This window comes from Engystomops pustulosus, chromosome 3 (genome assembly GCF_040894005.1).
Source record: "Engystomops pustulosus chromosome 3, aEngPut4.maternal, whole genome shotgun sequence".
Lineage (NCBI taxonomy): Eukaryota > Metazoa > Chordata > Amphibia > Anura > Leptodactylidae > Engystomops > Engystomops pustulosus.
Genome location: NC_092413.1, coordinates 167,663,934 through 167,682,944, shown reverse-complemented (window position 1 = coordinate 167,682,944; position 19,011 = coordinate 167,663,934). Strand labels below are relative to the sequence as shown.

The window sequence follows — 19,011 nt, the reverse complement described above, 5'->3', positions numbered from 1 at the left end:
CTAAAGATACAGAATAAAAAAATTACTTCCTGTTGGCCATATTTGATTTTATGAGTCTAATATCTTTGTCAGGCAGCCAAGCACACAGCTGAGACAACACCCCCACCCTCGCTGTGCAGGGACATGCCTGGCTGAGTGTGTGCCCGGGGCTCTGACCATAGATTCATTCTAACATTTACATATAGTTCCAGCTAATGACTAAGAGCTTGATTATGGATGGATAATTAATAAGAGTCTATGCACTCCTAAATCCCCCAAGAAAAGCTTCAATTTTGGTTATGACCTTCCTGTTCATTTTAGAATACAGTCTGTTAGCTTCTTGATGCAACAAGGGTGTCTGTGACTGCGGGTGCACCTGTTTTTTTGGCCAGCATGAAGAAAATGGGGGCACCAGCAATTATAATAACTCAGGTGCAGGTGTTATAATGATGTTACTGCATGGCATCCATGAAATAGACCAGGTCAGTCTGAGCGAGAGATGCTGTTGTCAGCAGATGTCTTTTCTGGATTGTAAAAGCGGACATGAGCTGGGGACCTCTTGTGTGACATCCATATGTAGAGAGACTCTGAATATTACATTTACTTCTTTGCTGAAAATAGGCACCCATGTCTGGATGTGTAGTAATCCCATGATTAGGACGCTTGCCAATCACACTTACCTGACATATCTATATTATATACATTAACACACATATTACGTATATATAAGTATTAAGAAACCTCCAATTTCCATGGATGGTTGGTAGCAGGGGCAGGTACAGTAGCCTGGACCTGGATTGAATGATAGTAGGGCATGCTAGTGTATCTTTTATTGACATTGTATGGATGTACGAATGTATATAGGACCTGCACTATATTGCCATATTGTGGACTTGTGGAAGTATATAGCTGCTAATGTAAAATATCCTTTAATGCTGCTGACTAGAATAATGTTGGCCCTGCAGGCAGTGGCTATGAAGTAAGACATGCATCATTTCAGAAACCATTACAACATTACCCAGTAGTCACAATAGTTGTTCTTAAATATTAATACAATTTTTGTGAAGGCTTTCAAAATGGCTAAAGGGCGTTTGAAGTGTTAAAAAAAAATATTCCTAACTTGAAGTGGAAAATTTGGTGTTGGGAGTTTAGAAGTAGGTCAGACTGACCTGAGGAAATGTGACTGGTTTCTAAGAGCGAAGTGTCAGGCTTCATCTCTGTACATAGGACATGTACATAGTCATCAGCTTTCTTTTTATGTCTTTATAGGGCACCTCTGTGTGGTTTAGTGTAGTAACAAGATAAACTGTAGATATTCTGGGTAATATGTATATGGTTTATATGATTAAGCAGTTTATACTGTAATTTAGTCGTGTATTTTTGTTACAAAGTGTTTAGTTTTCCAAACTCCATCTGCATTTTTTTATACCAAAAATTAATATACTGGCAATTTTCAAAGTCAAATCTACAGGAATTTCACTATGTTTAAACTCTTCTTGTAATCTCTGCTGACATCTATATTCAGTGGCATAACTTGAATCGGTGTCAGGCCCTTGAATAGAATGTATGGTTTATAGTACTAGTCTTTTCATATTAGAAAGGAACCCCCTATGGGCGCCCTAAATCTCTTGGACCCTCTGCACACCCCGAAGTTACACCCCTGTGTATATTTCAAATATTTATTTAAATACACAGGAATATTCTGTGAATAACTTTACAATTGGGTGTTACAGTCCTTCTTATCAAAGGGCTGTACTGTAGTGTTTAGGGCCATACTACCTGTTGAAAACACCAAGCTGTCAATTCATTTATTCCTTTTTGCAGAAGAAAAAGTAGAGAAACCGCACAATGTAGAATTGTACAAAGTAATGTTCCAGAATGGTTATTACATGAAAATCCAAGTGTGTACTAAACAGACATTTCAGAAGAAGGGATAGATCCTCTTTAAGCAGCCTGTTTTGGTGACCACAGTTATCACCTGGATTTACCACCCAAATCCTGATCCTGGCTCTCATCCTCAGGCAGAGCAACTTTCATCGACCAAAGTCTTGTTAAATCTGCCTAAGGGCTTAAAGGAAATCTACCATCCAAATACAGCATTATAAACCTGGGACATTTACTCATAGATCCAGGCACCTTGACTGTGGTAATATTCCTATATTCTTGGCTGGAGTTGCACTTAAAATATATACCGCTTGCATACAAATTCAGCTTAAGAACAAAGCTACAGTTTCTGGCAGAATGGTCATGCGCGGCTCTCTGTTCCATTAGTCTGGAGAGCAGCAAGGGGTTGGCCAGACCCCTCGTTTTCATGATCTGTGGGGGTCTCAGCACCCAGACCCCCACTGATCAGCAAGTTAGGCCCTTTCCCGTGGATAGGGCCTAACTTTGCTTTGTAGGAAAACCCCTTTAATGCTATGCTGAAAAAGTAACTTTTTTTTCTCCAGGATTTTGATAAGCCAGTGGACTGCAGCTTGACTTCAGCTTTTAACAAAATGTATAGATAAAACGTAAATGTAAGAAATAAAAATGTCAGTGCATGTAATGCCAAGTTACCAATCATTGGTAGAATGATGCAGCACATCGAGAGGCTCTGTGTAAATATTTGCTGCTTGGTTTTAGATAGCGGTGACATTTATAGGTGTACACAGCTGCCAGTGCCATTAGTTTTTTTTATGGTGGTCGTCTAACCTTTCACCTAGCAGAGGCCCTGGCTCTGAGCTTTTATGGAAAAGCCTCTACTATCACATGACAACTGCATCTTGTCCTTGTGTCTGGAGTCTCTTCTCCATATCTCTCTTCCTATTATGAAGACTGTTTCCTTATAATCTGATAACATAGACGCAATACGGCTTTGTCTTGTGTGCCATTTTGGTCTGGGATTTGCGTGGCACGCTATCCAGTGCAGCCTGGTGCATGTAATGTAATCAGATCACGACACAAGTATTGTTGGGCTGGCAGGAAGCTGGGCTGCCTTGTTTACACAGACTTTGATGGAGCACAAATAGAACAGCTGAACAAGCTTGATATCCATAAAGCGTCTAGATTAGACACCGCCATCTAGTATCCTGACCATCTCCACAACTTATTCAGGATTTTCCAGCCGCAGAACTTTGAATGAAAAAGAGTCTGCTTGCTTTATCTATAGATGGAACAATTGAAGAATATAGTCTATTTAATTATTGTTGACAACGGGAGCCTTCATGGACCACAGATCTCCTCATTCAGATGCTAACACTTGCATAGGATTCAGTTTACACCAATTAAAATGGAATGAAAATATGAATATATGTTGTATATGATATATATATATATCATCTGATTCGGTATAGTGAGTGTAGTGCAGTCATCGTCTCTGCAGTGGTTGATGTCAGAGCCAGTGATCTATATTATTTCAGGCTTTATTGTCAGTCTTCATTGGAAGAACACTCAGGGTGATGTAAGACTGAATGCAATTCTCTAAAATTGCTGCTATATTGAAATGATCCCATAGCATGACACACAGAGTGTGAGTAATATCAGAAATGATGTAATCGCCTCAATGGCAAATACAGAGAAATGGTTTGGTGCTTCATTGTTGGCTTATTACAGTGAAATTTGTCATAGTATTCTACTAGGATGTGATACTAATGTGTTTTCAATACTTGTGAAATATGATCATTTTCTAGAGATTCTAACAAGCGGTAAATATGGGACCTTGTTACATGTTGTATATGTATAATGGCCAATCCTAGGATGTCTAGAATATGTTTACATCGCTTCTTGCCATCACCTTTTAGGTGATAATAGCCTTGGAAAATTATCTTGTTATATGAGACCTACATGAATATTTCCATATGCATAATGATCATAGTTAGGGATTATGCAATTTCTCCACCCTCAATATCCAATGTAATTTATAATAAATTGTAAGTTCTTGGGAGAAGTGTCCCCATTCCTGTGGTGTCATCTGACCATGTTCTTGCTCTGTAATGTCTTATTCTATTTGTATACTGTATATACTCCATGATTTGTAAAGTGCTGCAGAATATAATGGCGCTATAGAAATAAAGATTTATTAATGTAGAGCTTATACATTTATTTTGGAAAGGTCAATGTAAACCCTTTCAGAGTTGAGCAGGGTGTTGATGAAGTTTGAGACCAGTAAACTATAAAGAAAGAGAACCTATAAGGTACTGTTCATATGCTCTCCATTCCTTGTTTTGACTTGAAAGACCTAATTTTGTAAATCCAGCCTTTTTCTGTGCAGCTCAATTTAACCAATAGATGAGGGAGATGTCTCACTACCATCAAAACTAGGGACACTTGCTCATAGATCCAGGCACTGTGACTCTGGTAATCTTTTTATATTTTTTATCCATGGCCTCCTTCCTTCTAAAATCAATTTTTTTTTTTAATTCTGTGTATGCTCAAGTGTTACCTGAGAACCTCCATTGTTCTGTATTCCAAGTTTATTTCACTGTGCTGGAGCACTCCTCCTTTATGGTGAGGGAGAAGGGGAGATGTGTTCATGGACAGTGTAACAGCTCGTGAAGATACAGCTTGGGGGGCTCCAGTAATTCTCCCCATATGCTCATTAACATCATTTTAAAAGTTGATTTTAGAAGGAAGGAAGCCATGGATAACGAGAAGATTACCACAGTCACAGTGCCTGGATCTATGAGTAATTGTCAGTGGTTTATTTTGATAGATTTCCTTTAAGACAACCACAGGGTTAATTGCTATGCTATTTATAGAATGTTATCTACACTGTGATACAGGGGTCCCTCCCACATATTTGGTCTTTGGAAAGGCCATTTTTTAACAGCAGGGAACTATTTTTGCAATAGAATATATCAGGGGATGCTAATCTTTCTTAGATATTTGACAAAACTTTGTCTGTCCAAAGCACGGAAGCCATAATAGCATTGTGACCGGAAAACAAAACAGAGATGAAGCATAATGCAAAAAACAGAAAGCTTTTGAGCACACCATGTATTGCTACAACCAGCCATAGATGTTTTATTTTTAGATTCAGATCTTCAGAAGGGAAACTTAGGGGAATATGTTTCCAAACAGAATAGAAATTCAATAGGGCTGGAAGTAACAAGACTACAACAAGAAAAATAACTTCAGCATAAAGATGAGACCAGCATATTAGTAAAAAGGTGTATTTATAAAGGGACGAGGGATGGGAAAGAGACCATACAGTCAATTAGGGGTTTGTTGCAGATGGCTAATATGTGGAATACCTGAATAGAACAAGCTTGTACCTCTATATAGTGCTATGCACGTCAGATCCTAGACCTTAGTGCTAGAGTTGTGTCCTCCAGGTCATCTATAACCTGTATGGAGGGTTGTTGTAAATATTCTGTAATTGGAGGAGATTTTTTTTATGATCTGGGCTCTACTGTCCCAGCAGTGGTATGGAGTAAGCTCAGGGGATGAGGATCAAGTGTTCCTGGTGGCAAAGGGTCGAGGGTTCATTAGGAAGTTGAATACCAGTAAAAACATATCGATTTCTCTACCTGTGTCCAAAACACATGGATAAGCGGGCATTCCTACCATATGTGATTGAATGATCCCTGGCCTGGGCACATCTCCAGCATGTATCCAGTAACCCGTATCCAGTACTGCCAGGTAAAATGTGGACTTTAAACTATCTGGTGGTTGTTTTATCATTTTTCTTGGGCTTTATACAACATAGGAGGTTTATCCTCGCCTAACCACTAGGCCCAGGAGCCTTAAAGGTGGTCTAGGTGTTATCAAAAACCTTCAAAATGTAGGGTTTCCTAGTACAAAAGTAAAGTAAATGAAAGGTTGCACTCTGCATAACATTGTAGGAAATATGTGAGAAGCCCATAGAGGTTTTAGGTTAGATAAGACATGATAGGGATCAGTCTACACCCTCCCATTATCCTGGATATTTTGCTTGCCCAGGCTTCCGAGAAAGGAATGAAGGGCACAGGCTTCATCAGATAAGAGGGCCACATACATTAAATCAATTCACTCCAACTCAACCTAAAGATAGTACAACAACAAACAGCTTGCTTCCCCTTCTATTCAGATTATATAGGGGGGCTGTGCAGAAATAGTTTGATCACTGATGGTTATAGCATTTAAGCTTTATGGCCCATTTAAAGTCCTATCCTATGTCATTCTTGTTTTTCATAACACTAAATCTTTATGTATGTAGCATCATCTTATTTGCAGCAGTTTACAGATCTTGGGTATATATACAGACGGTCTCCTACTTAAGAAAACCTGACTTACAGACGACCGCTACTTACAAACGGACCTCTGGATTTTTGTCATTTATTTTACTTTGGTTCCAGGATAAAATAAACAGCAATGGTGTCTGCAATTAAGATTTATTGTACACCCTGGTTCTTATGACAATCCAACATTTTTAAAATCCAATTGTCACAGAGACAAAAAAATATTACAATTATAAACTATACAGTTCCGACTTACATACAAACTCAACTTAAGAACACACCTACAGAACCTATCTTGTATGTAACCCGGGGACTGCCTGTACAGACAAAATAAGACATTGCAGAATATTAACACGGTCAGATGACACAAGAGCGTACAATCTATAATGTTAGGAGACAGTCCCATAGACATTATTTTTCAGATCTGTTAAAGCAGCAGAATACACAGAAGGGTTCCCATTGTCCAAAAGTTTATCCTTGGAAAATGTGATCTCCTATCACCTGCAGCATTCTCTGCATGCCTTTCCATGTACGTGTGAATGCAATCCTCCAGACTTTACATACTGACAAACACTATGGTGTGCTTGTGACCAGACAATGGCAGGCAGGGGTCCACCACAGCTTCTTATACTGGGGTTATAGTTTGTTTAGAAACAGATGTTTTACTCAGTTTTGCCTGCTTTAGCTGTAAGTTTACTAATCTGTTTGTTTTGCCTCAGTACTGTTTAATGTATTTTGGGCTATCACAAGGTGGTGTGCCCCCTAACAGTGACTCATGGGATGTGTTTGACCACCATGTGACCCAATCTATTTGGGTGGTACTAAATATTATTTTTATTACTCCAAAAATGTAAAAAAAAAAAAACACAAGAAATGTAAAAAGAAATTGATACATTATATTTTGGTTATTTATTATAAAATGTAATGCCAGCAGCTTCACAGATATGCATTGTTTTCTTCTAGAGCAGTGATGTCAAGTGCTTGTCCCTGGAATAAATTACCGCTCAGCCTTTCCTTTGGAACATAAATATAATGGTGTCAGAAGATGCATTTTGCCTTTATTAGGAAGAGGCAGCGAGTGTATCAGTAGATTGTCGCCACATTCCCTGCTCAAGTGTGTCAGGTGATAGTGGCAGTGTGACAGCCCTGGTGCTGTGTGCAAGGCATAGATAGATCTTAAAGGCATAAAAAAGTAACAGATGTCTTCACTTCTATGTGAGAAGAACAAACAGTCAGCAGGCCTAAGTAAGGGGAATCTCACATAGGCTGTCACACTCTGAGCTGTTGCAGAGCTTACATGGGAAATCTAATCAAAAGCCTTCAAAAGGAAGGTTAATATGCGAGAAAGTGGAGAATGGATGAGCGCTGATATTCTGGAAGGTTCTTTGCAGCTAAAAATGAACAGCATAAGGAAAGACACAATCCTGCAGAAAATCTCTTGCCTTCACTTGGAGGGTTCTACTAAGGTAACAGATGTAACTCCTACATGCTCTGCTATAATATCACGTTAGCTTATGATCAGCACAATGGTGACGTCCCTGTCCGACAATGCAGGAACTGCAGCCAACCCCATTTAATTGAAGGGGACGTTTCTTTTATTGTTGCAGCAGATCATAAACAAATCAGTTGATGTGCAACAAAATATACCACCGGGGTTATTCTGTTATTCTGTGTGTATAAAAGGAGAAGCAGAACTGCAAATTTCTTCTCAGGATCAATGGAAGCCCTACCATATGTATTGTGTCATCAAAAGAGATGAGCGCCTGTGATCATCCAAAATTACCTTTCATGAAGATTTGCTTCTAGTCTGACTTATTTTTTTGGCTTTTTCACTAAAATGTCCTATCATTTTTTAAATTACTTTATAATGTTTATTTTTTTATTTCACCTAACCCTTCCCTACCTTACCCTTCCCTAAGCTGTAGGATGAATGACAGCAGTAGCTATCTACCACATTAAAAGATTAGTTTGAAGCAAAGACTTGGTTTTGCTAATTACTATTGTTATTAATATATAATAATTATTATTATTATTAATAAACTGTTGGGGGAAAAAAGTCACCGGTCGGATGAGGCCAACGCTTCCAATAATTCATGCTCAGACATTTATGGTTTTTTTGTAGTTTATTTTCCGTTTTATTATAACAATTTAGATTCCTGTATGTCTGAAGCTGTTAGTGTTACAGGATACAATGTTTGGTTCACATCTGCAGAGACACTTTAAAATGGCTTTGGGAAAATGGCTGATCTAATAAAGTGGATTGCAGTGCTTTTTATGGGAAGTGCAAGCAGTTGTAAAGCCTCGGCACAAGAGCTTTCACTGCAGAAGGATTACATTATTGCTGGAAAATGGATGACATGTCGTCAGTAGAAAAAGGCTAAGAAGCTTATTTCTGCTGCATGTCTGTGCCTTCCCTGATACACATGGATGTTTTTATTTAATCAGGGCTTAATTTCTATTATTAAAAATGTCTTGCATTGTGGCTTCATTCAAGGTGTTTTATTCTGGAGATTTGTTCATGTCACAAAACACAGGAGAGGAGTTGTCAGAGATAAGGTCAGTGGGTGGTTGTTAATCTTCTTACACCAGATTACCATCCACATCCCTTTAATTGTATGAAGAGATTTATCCCATGTGCTTATGTATGTCAAGATACAAAATTATACTGTCTTCTAACAATAGAACACAATAGACCCCTCATTGCTGTAATCACCATATTTTTCATCTTTCTGTATTGGCATTGTGCTGAGTGACCATCAATTGTGCAAAGATCCTAGTAGTGCCGGCCAAGAAATATGGATCGCTGCTCTATATATTCTCTTCCCAGTTTCAGGAGATGTAAAACAGTAAGAGCTGTACATAGGTGGACACATTATTACACAAGTTACACATGTACACACTAAGAGTTTTATACACACTTGTGCTGTGGATGTAAATATTGCAGATTTTTAATATGATGTCCACAGCCGGCTATATTCCCATCTTGTATCTCATTGCTTTAGTTTTGTACATCATAGAAAAAAATTATATAAATAGTGGCAAAGATTGATAATGAATGGATTTTTCAATCTTCTCCAAATATATCCACCCTTGCACAATGTTTAATAAATCTGGTGCACCTTAAGTCTTACACTTATGTCCTGGGATGTTCTGCTTCATTTCCACTTCTGTACTGGAGGTCACATGTGAAGTGAGCAGTGCAAAATGTCCAGGGCTCCTTTACGACAGCAGAACCCTGGAATGCGTGGATTGAAAAATCTTCCCCATTATGGCTCCTGTCCCCCACCCTGGGTAGATGCACACTACAAAAAGTTCACAAAGTCTTTCACCTTAATGTGTGCAATAGATTTTAGGAATATTTAGTCATTATTTTTACTGTGTTATCCATCTTGCTGTAACAGAATGAGTAATACATTACATATTTGATTCTTGATGGTAATAGTAATAATAATCTTTATTTATGTAGCGCCATTATATTCCGTACTGGCTTCCTACAGATGAATATGCTGAACCTTAGTGGTGAAAAAGTTTTTTCTTCCGCTTCTCACTGCCAATTTGCATCAGTCTGGAATAGTTATTTTCACGGATCCTCATATACAGTAGTCTGTTAGTGATCCTTAGAAAATGGTTCTGCCTAGATATAACGGCACTGCTCAATCAAAAAAGTAGTGCATTTAGTGCAGCTATTAGGGAACATTAACTAAGAGAGTCGTGCAGTTTTCTGCCGGACTTTGCTCATTCTTTTATGTGAGATATGCTTGCACAGGTATTTAAGAAGTATCTAGCCACATTTGTGGCAGGGCTGCACTATGCTTCAAGCAACACAAATTTCTGCACTGAAGGTTGCGTTCCGGTGCTCAATTGGACTGTGTGCCAGATTTAACATACAAAGTCTGACAGACATGTGTTGCACTCCCCATGTTAAAGGTGCACAAATAAAAGTGGTGCACTCCGCTAGAGGATGGCAGATTCATGAAGAACAGGCGCCAGAAATCCTGAAACTGGCGACCTCGGCACTTTACATAGGCAGACTACATAAAGTGCAGTTTGTTCTGTTGTTAGTAAATGTGCCCCACTGTGTGCAATCCATTAAAAAAACAGACCACAAACGGATGATTTTCGCATGTTTATGTGTTTCCCAGCCTTACATGTTTAGTCTTTTGTATATTTGTATTATGATGGGTTGTATTGTTTCACATCAGCCATTTTGTATATTTAGACTTTCTATGCATTAAATTAAATTTCTAGAATAATAAAATGTAGAATAATACATTTACTTTGTAAAGCAAAATACACAAAACTTTGGAAATGGTTGAATCTGTCTTCATGATACCTGCTGCTCATTTGCTATAAACATTAAGTTGTATCTGAATATATGATAATATTTCTAGTTTCATATTAAATATTTTTACTTATCTTTTTTGTAACTTCCATTAGGCTCAGAAGAATGAAAGAGAATCGATCAGGCAAAAGTTGGCACTGGGGAGTTTTTTCGATGATGGCCCTGGCCTCTATACCAGCTGCAGCAAAAGTGGGAAACCAAGTCTGTCTTCCAGGTATAATATTGATATTGTAGTATATGTACATTTGGTGCAATAGAAATTATAAAATCTTTATACAAAGATTACACCCTGAAACTGTGTGAAGAATTTTCATCTTCAGTGTCCCCGTGCCATGCTTGTGCACTCCTGCCATTGAGGTGTTTTTAGTGTAGCAGACCTGTAGTGTAACAGCAGACCTGAGCCCGCAACGTTCCGATCTGTGCCAATCAACACAGTCAGAAGTCCGGGTTTGGCTCAACTGCTGCCATTTAACAGCAGCACCAATTGCGGTTGTTAAATCTTTAAATGCCCCAAGCAAAGCAGACAGCTAGTACACAGGGAGCGACAATCCCCAGGAAACTGGGAGCATACAGGAGCCACCGGCCATATAAATGCTGGTATAGCAAGTGCACAGGAAATGTGTGCTAACTAGGTAATGAAGTGGCGTAATGGTGGAAATGGGCATTTTGATTATTCCAAGGTTTGTACAGAAAACTGACATACAAGCCCTAATAAATGTCCCCCAATGTCCTTATCATCTTCTAAATACTAGTTATCTGGTAGAAGAACACTAAGGAAGTGCTTATCGAGTTTAGATTCTTATATATTCACACAACCAGGTGTCATTATTTTTTCACTGCTGGTGCGCCATCAGAAGTGTATAGAAAAAGTAAAATGCAGGAACTGAAATGCATTAGTTTTTGGAAATGATGCAGCTTTTCCACAGATGTCAGGCCATGTTCACATGTGCTTGAATTGCTTTTTGAAACGCAATTTAAACACATTGGTGAGGAGTTACTTCCCAAATTTAGATGTTTGTTCCGGAGTTACTCCTCCCTGATGTGCTTCTAAACCAAACGCAAAGACAAAGTGTGAACACAACCTCACTGGCCATTATAATTTTTTTATACATACTGTACATTTTTTCTTTATCATGCAACTTGTCACTTTGAACACAAGGTCATACCAAAAATAAATTATCACAAATATTAAAAATTTACAAAAATGGTGTATTATTCATTTATTATTGCACTATTATCGTGTTACATAAATACTAGTGAAATGTAGAATGTTAGAAGTGATGACATCTCTGTATATCTCTACAATATACAGTGTTCATAGATAATTTGCTAACAGCTTCATGAAGACTGAGTTCATTAACTTCCAGCTCTCAACCTTCTGAGAAAATGGTAATATCTCTGCTTGCAAATTGGATTAAAATGAAAATCTGGGATTACAAAGACACTTGGATATAATGTGCAGTTTTCTCCATTGGGAATAAAGTGTCTTTACATACAGTTTGCTGCTTCATGTGATTACCCTGTAATGAGAGGGATGATATAAAGGAGACACAATAATAATTGCATTATATTTCCTTTTACTAATTCTGAAGACCTAGAAATATAGCTTTAATACAAGTACTGAATTTGACTGTATATAGTGCCTTACGAAAGTATTTGACCCCCCCCCCTTTTGAACTTTTTTACCTTTTGCAACATTTCAGGATTGAAACATAAAGATCTAAAATTGTAATTTTTGGTGAAAAATCAACAAGTGGGACACAATTGTGAAGTAAAACGAAATTTATTGGATATTTTAAACTTTTGTAAAAAATAAACTGAAAATTGGGGAGTGCAATATTGTTCAGCTCCTTTACTTTCAGTGCAGCAAACTCCCTCCAGAAGTTGAGTGAGGATCTCTGAATGATCCAATGGTGTCCTAAATGACTGATGATGAGAAATATCATCACCTGTGCGTAATCAAGTCTCCGTATAAATACACCTGCTCTGTGATAGTCTCCGAGTTCTGCATCATGAAGACCAAGGAACACACCAGATAGATCCTTAATATTGTTAAGAAGAAGTGTAAAGCCGGATTTGGATACAAAAAGATTTCACAACCTTTAAACATCCCAAGGAGCACTGTGCAAGAGATCATATTGTAATTGGAGTATCAGACCACTGCAAATCTACCAAGACCCGGCCTCCCTCTAAACTTTCATCTCTAACAAGGAAAGGACTGATCAGAGATGAAGCCAAGAGGCCCATGATCTCTCTGGATGAACTGCTGATCTACAGCTGAGGTGAGAGAGTCTGTCCATAGGACAACAATCAGTCATACACTTCATAAATCTGCCCTTTATAGAAGAGGCAAGAAGAAGCCATTTCTCAAAGATATCCATAAAAAGTCTTTTGTAAAGTCTTCCACAAGCCACCTGGAAGACACCAAGACATGTGGAAGAAGGTGCTCAAAACATAAAGTAAAGTCTACAATGGAAGGTTCACAAATATATGTATCCAGGTAATAGAATGGCCAAGTCACAGTCCAGGCCTGAATCCAATGGAGAATCTGTGGAGAGAGCTGAACTGATGTTCACAAACGCTCTCCATCCAACCTCACTGATCTCCAGCTGTTTTCCAAGGAAGTATGTGCAAGAATTTCCGTGTCTCGATGTGCAAAACTGATAGAGAACTGATACCCCAAGCAACCCACAGCTCTAATCGCAGCAAAAGGTGGCGCTACAAATTTTAACTAAACGAAGCTGAATAATATTGCATGCCCCACTTTTCAGTTTATTATTCTTTACAAAAGTTTAAGATATCCAATAAATTAGGTTCCACTTCACAATTGTGTTCCTCTTGTTGTTGATTCTTCACTAAAAAATAGCAATTTTATATCTTTGTGTTTGAAGCCGGAAATGTGGCAAAAGGTAGAAAAGTTTAAATGGGCTAAATACTTTCGTAAGGCACTGTATTTCCTTTTACTGTACATTTGCTGGTTTGCTCGTATGCCCTGATCTTAGAATTTTTTAGGCACTAAGAGAATCTAAGATGACATTTAGGGGTTTAGAGGAAAGTTTTATGTATTGAGTGTGAATGTATCTTATTCTCTAGTCACACCTCTGCTTTATCTTTTCTGGATAGAACAGTCAGAAGGAAGTTGTAGATAATTCATCATATGGCTGATTCTGATTGACCCATTAACTAAATGGCGTCCATGAGGTTTCCTTTTTGTGGGTCAGAATAGCACACTCCTGCACTGATGTGTACATAGCCTAACCAATGCGGTTCTAGTAACATAACTGATAAGCAAATAGTGCCACCTAGTGGTCAGCTGAGATTATACCGCTATAATGATTCACTGCACACTGTTCTCTTCTGCCTACTTCATTATGCACAGGTGAGTTTAGGATTTATTCACTAACCAGAAGATAGACCAGACAATTTTTATACAAGGGGGGTTTTTCATGTGTTTTCTCTGAAGAAGTGTCAAAATCTGCCCTCTGAATTCCCCTCAGTAAGGGAATAAATACTTTTTGTGTAGAGCATTGTGGATGGTTGGTGCAGATGGAGATCATTTTATGTCATTCAGCTGTGCATACGTCAACCATTAATCTGTAAACCTCTTATCTTTTTCCTGTAGGCTCCAAAGTGGGATGAATTTACAGATATGTTTTGTAAATGACAGCGGAAGTGACAAGGACAGTGATGCTGATGACAGCAAAACTGAAACAAGCCTGGATACCCCATTATCCCCAATGGTCAGTACCTGTCAATAATAGCAACTGACAGGGCCAGTGTTACAGAGGGTGCAGCTTTTATCAGATTATACGCTGTAGTTTGAAGAGGGACCCAACATATCTAAAAAATATACAATAAAAGTAGGTTCATGGAAGCCCAAGCTACTCTACTAAACCTGTTTCATCTAGTAAGGAAGCCGTGACCATATACGTGGACAAAGCCACACACGTGTACAGCTGCCTCTCCATTCATACTACTTGGATACAGTAGAATAGAATAGAATACTTTATTATCCCCATAGGGAAAATTAACTGTGTCACAACAACACCATCCGCATAACAATAAAAAACACAATAACATATATATACATACAATAAAAATAAGTACATACATAAAATACAGAGACATAAAAAAGGTAAGAACAAGAGAACGAATAAAGGGTAATGACACAGTAAAGTAAGAAATACAACCATCATGGAGAGAAGCGCAGATCCTAGAGGTGGAAACATATAACCCACCTTTTATGTGAATGCCGCCGATGTCAGTTCTAATTCTCATATTTCTATTGCTACTAGCTCCTATTATTTCTGGTTCAGTTAAAAATTTCTTTTTTATGAAGCCAAATGCTTGGCTTTTCAAGATAACATTTTTGCAGTAAACCATGAAATGTCTGCTATGGGGGGAGTTATTGTTCAGCTGATATTTTCTGTCTGTGGCCTGCTGAAAGGGAGCCTGTCACCAGGATTTACCTAGCTAAGTGACTAGCTCCCTCTGGTATGGTATAAAATTTCTTTTCTAGAACTTCACTTTCCCTGCAGCCTCTTAACTTGACTCATCTCATGCAAGATATGACTCTTCTCTCATTATTTGTACTGGCAGGTGTTTTTTTTTTTAGGTAAAGGGACTAGTTGTCAGGAGGGAATTCTAGAAATGACATTTTGTACTGTACCTGAGGAGACTAGTAGCTTAGTTAGGTGGTATGCCTTTAAGCCTGGCGTGACCTTGGAGGAAATTTCTCACAAGGGTTAGATTTCACATAAAAGTGGGAATTCTAAAAAGGATATTTTGCATCCTACCCGAGAGGGCTTATAGTTTAGTTCAGTAAAATCTGGTGACAAGTTCCCTTTCAGACAGGTAACTCAATGATTTTGTGCTGATATTCTACAACAGAAACCCTGTAGCCATAACTGGCATGATGTAGCTGGGTTTTTACACACCATGTGGATGGGATTTGTTTTTTTTTTCTACACTCCTGTACATTGCAGCAGCTAACCCAACCAAGATTCCTCAATTATACATATGTATGTCCATCCATCCTTCCTTCCTTTCTCGGATTTGATAGTAAAATGAGTTTATGAAAATGCCTTATCTGACATTAGGCAGGGCTTACATATAAGCCCCACTGAGACCTAACCATTTGGTATTGTAATGCCCATGTATCATTTATTCTATTCACAGATACAGGAGTAATGATGAATGTCTTTTGTGTCTTTATTATGTAGAGCAAGCAGAGTTCTTCATACTCAGACAGAGACACCACTGAGGAGGAGTCTGAATCCTTTGAAGACATGGATTTTATCTCCCGACAGAAGAAACTGCAGGCTGAAGCCAAGATGGCACTGGCGATGGTGAAACCCATGGCCAAGATGCAGGTGGAGGTGGAGAAACAGAATCGGAAAAAATCTCCTGTTGCAGATCTTGTAAGTGACGATTACTCTAAAATAAAATGACATCTGTACCTGTACAAGAGGAGAACGTCTGTACTTTATATGTTCTTGTTGTATAATCCACACCTAAAATCTGCCTTTAAATATCTGAACTTTTCTCCAAACCTTTAAATGAACACCCAGTATGAAAGCGCCCTCCTATCCTACAGTATGAGCATCTACTGCCATCTGCTGGACAAACACATTACTGCTCTGACGTCTTGTGACCTCTCTTCTCTGTAGTTACCGCACATGCCGCACATTAGTGAATGCCTGATGAAGAGGAGCTTGAAGCCTGCAGACCTGAGGGATATGACAATAGGCCAGTTACAGGTTATCGTCAATGATCTCCACTCTCAGATTGAAAGTAAGTTTTTCTAAAAGTTAGTTTTTCTGGATTCATCATTCTCTGGTTTAGTCTCATATTTATATCCCTTTATGCCTGTCTTATGCTTTTATTATGTTCTACATTTTATGATATACTTCATTCTTAAGAAATATAAACTAGAAACATATAAACATATTCTCACCAGAAAAGCTTGGGAGCTCTTACATATCCATAGCCCTGTATTTCTGGATAATAGTGTTGGAAAGAGTAATATTTTTATTTTTATTATGGAGAAGGTTTAAGTATGATTTAGACACTGTTCTCTACTTCCTTACCTTCATTCACTCCTACAAGCTGGTTTATCTCATGCTACTTTGAAAGAAATCTCCGGTGGGTACTGAAAGTATTTAGACCCCTTTTAAATGTTTCATTGCAGCCAAATGGTAAAAGTGTACACTCTTGATCGAAAAAGATTAGTTTTTCTTGTTTAATAAATAAAAAATCTGAAATATCACATGGTCATAAGTATTCAGGCCCTTCGCTCACTATCACTCTTCCTCATCCAATCCCTTCCCTTCCTTGGTTGAACTTGATGGACATGTGTCTTTTTTCAACCCTATAAACTATAATACTATGATGATACTACTGAGTAGAAGCAGCTTTTGAGCTAGTACAGACATGAGTCTTCTTGGGAATGATGCAACAAGTTTTTCACACCTGGATTTGGGGATCCTCTGCCATTCTTCCTTGCAGATCCTCTCCAGTTTCTGCGATCTGACTTTACTGACTGTTACACTGTCTAACCCTCCCCTCTGGTTTCTCAGCACTTTTAGCAAGTGTTCACTGCACAAGCATGGGGAGGGTTAGGCAGTGTAACAGTCTGTAAAGTCAGATCACAGAACGCCTAGCCCCTGAGGTTCATTAGCATCATTTTAAACGTTGATTTTAGAAGGAAGGAGGCCATGGATGACAAATATAAGAAGATTGCAACAGTCAATGCGCCTATATCTATGAGTTAATTGTAGATTTTCTTTTTAGAGTAAACCTCTGCATTCAAACCACTTATAATGAAAACTGAGGAAAAACTCACAATATTGCACCAGAGCAGACCACCATTGTAACTGGTTCTGCAGGTCCTGGCAATATGGCCGCCTGGGTTCTGTCATGGAGGAAACAACATGAAACCTAATAAATGACATTTTCTGTCTCTATTAGGAAGATATTCCCTAATATACTGTATTATGGTTATAGGCACTTGTACTGCCTCTTTCTGTGTGTAGGGACTGTATATTGGCCAAATAAGTGGATTAGAATATTGTAATAGATGCAAAAATCATTTTACAGGGATAAAATTAGTATTAAAAGAGACCCAAAACACAATCTAACAAAAAATAAGCATACACATACATAATTCACATATGTAATAACACAATCCCTATATATTTGGTCCAATTACTAGGACCAACAGTGATTGGCAGAACTTAGCTGCCTTGTACTACAGGCTTAGAAACATTGGTTTCTCCTGTGAGCTGAACCAGACGTCCCATAGAAGTAAGTGGAGCACAAGTCAAATCTTTATAGATTGCTATGGGACTTCCAGCATAGATCACAGAATTGGCCAATGTTGTAATAAAGGGGGCGGCTGAGGTGTCCCATGATTCTTCCAAACACAGTTGGTTTCAGTAGTTGAATCGGACCACTGCACCACTGTTCAGTTTATCCCCTAGCCAATCAATGTATTTTACAATCTCAGGCATTCAGGCAATAAAAGTAGTAACTCTTAAGATTGTAGGGGTACCAGCAGCTGGACCCTCATTCAGCAAGTTATACCCAATCCTGGTAAAAGGGAATGCATTCATATTATGGGTCATGCCCTATAAGCTGAGGAGAAGTCATGAGAGTGATTAGTGCTCATTGTCCAGACTATTAGAAGCATTTCACGTCTATTGTGTGGTCTCTATATGTGTTACTGATGTGCAGTATATGATATAGACATGTTCTTTTATAGGCTTGAATGAAGAGCTAGTCCAGCTTCTCCTTATCCGGGATGAATTGCACATGGAACAAGATGCAATGCTTGTAGATATTGAAGACTTGACAAGGTAAGATTACCAGTATTATTTTGTATAGAGTCCCCATTTTATTTTTAATGGAGCTCCTCAATACATATGTACGTGGAGGATATGGCCAGGACATGCTGAAATGTTTTCTACTGTCAGCTTCATGGCTTTTTGTTCATTTTCGTCTTTAGAATTTACCCACAGTCCATATGCTGACATCTTTTCTATTTTTGTAGATTTTCTGTTCCCTATTTGATTTCGGTTTTTAAGTTCCACAACCTGGATAAAATAAGTAGAAGCATATAATAATAGGCACTGCTCCATTTCAGGAAGGAAAGACACAAATTAAAGCTAAATTTTCCTTTTAGATCAGACAAGGCAACTATTATACATGTAAAACGGGAGGACACTGACATCTACTGGTGGTATTTGGGTACTACTTTCTGTCAGTGTTATCTGATGTATGTGTCTTACCCATATTTGTTTAAGAACTGGAAATTACATAATTCTTTATACTCTTTAGTATTTTTTAAGAGAAAATTAGCCCATATTTTATTTTAAAAAAAAATCACTGTCATACAATTTTCCTTTCTGCCTAAATAAGTCAATATTTCAAGCAATTTTATTATATTTATACTATTAGTCAGCGCAGAGCCTGATTACTGATGAGATAGTTCCT

General features: G+C 38.2%; 1 protein-coding gene across 5 annotated transcripts in view; it reads left to right on the top strand.

Annotated features, from left to right (window-relative positions):
- Positions 1-19,011, top strand: part of SCHIP1 (schwannomin interacting protein 1) — a 290,784-nt gene that overhangs the window by 267,540 nt on the left and 4,233 nt on the right. For 4 of the 5 annotated variants that reach the window (XM_072142912.1, XM_072142913.1, XM_072142915.1 and 1 more), the window contains 5 exons: positions 10,614-10,732; positions 14,141-14,258; positions 15,741-15,938; positions 16,188-16,311; positions 18,281-18,374. In XM_072142912.1, coding sequence (XP_071999013.1) covers positions 10,614-10,732; positions 14,141-14,258; positions 15,741-15,938; positions 16,188-16,311; positions 18,281-18,374 — 653 coding nt within the window. Of the gene's footprint in view, positions 1-7,369; positions 7,643-10,613; positions 10,733-14,140; positions 14,259-15,740; positions 15,939-16,187; positions 16,312-18,280; positions 18,375-19,011 lie in introns of those variants that run through there. The other variant, XM_072142916.1, reaches the window with a different exon arrangement.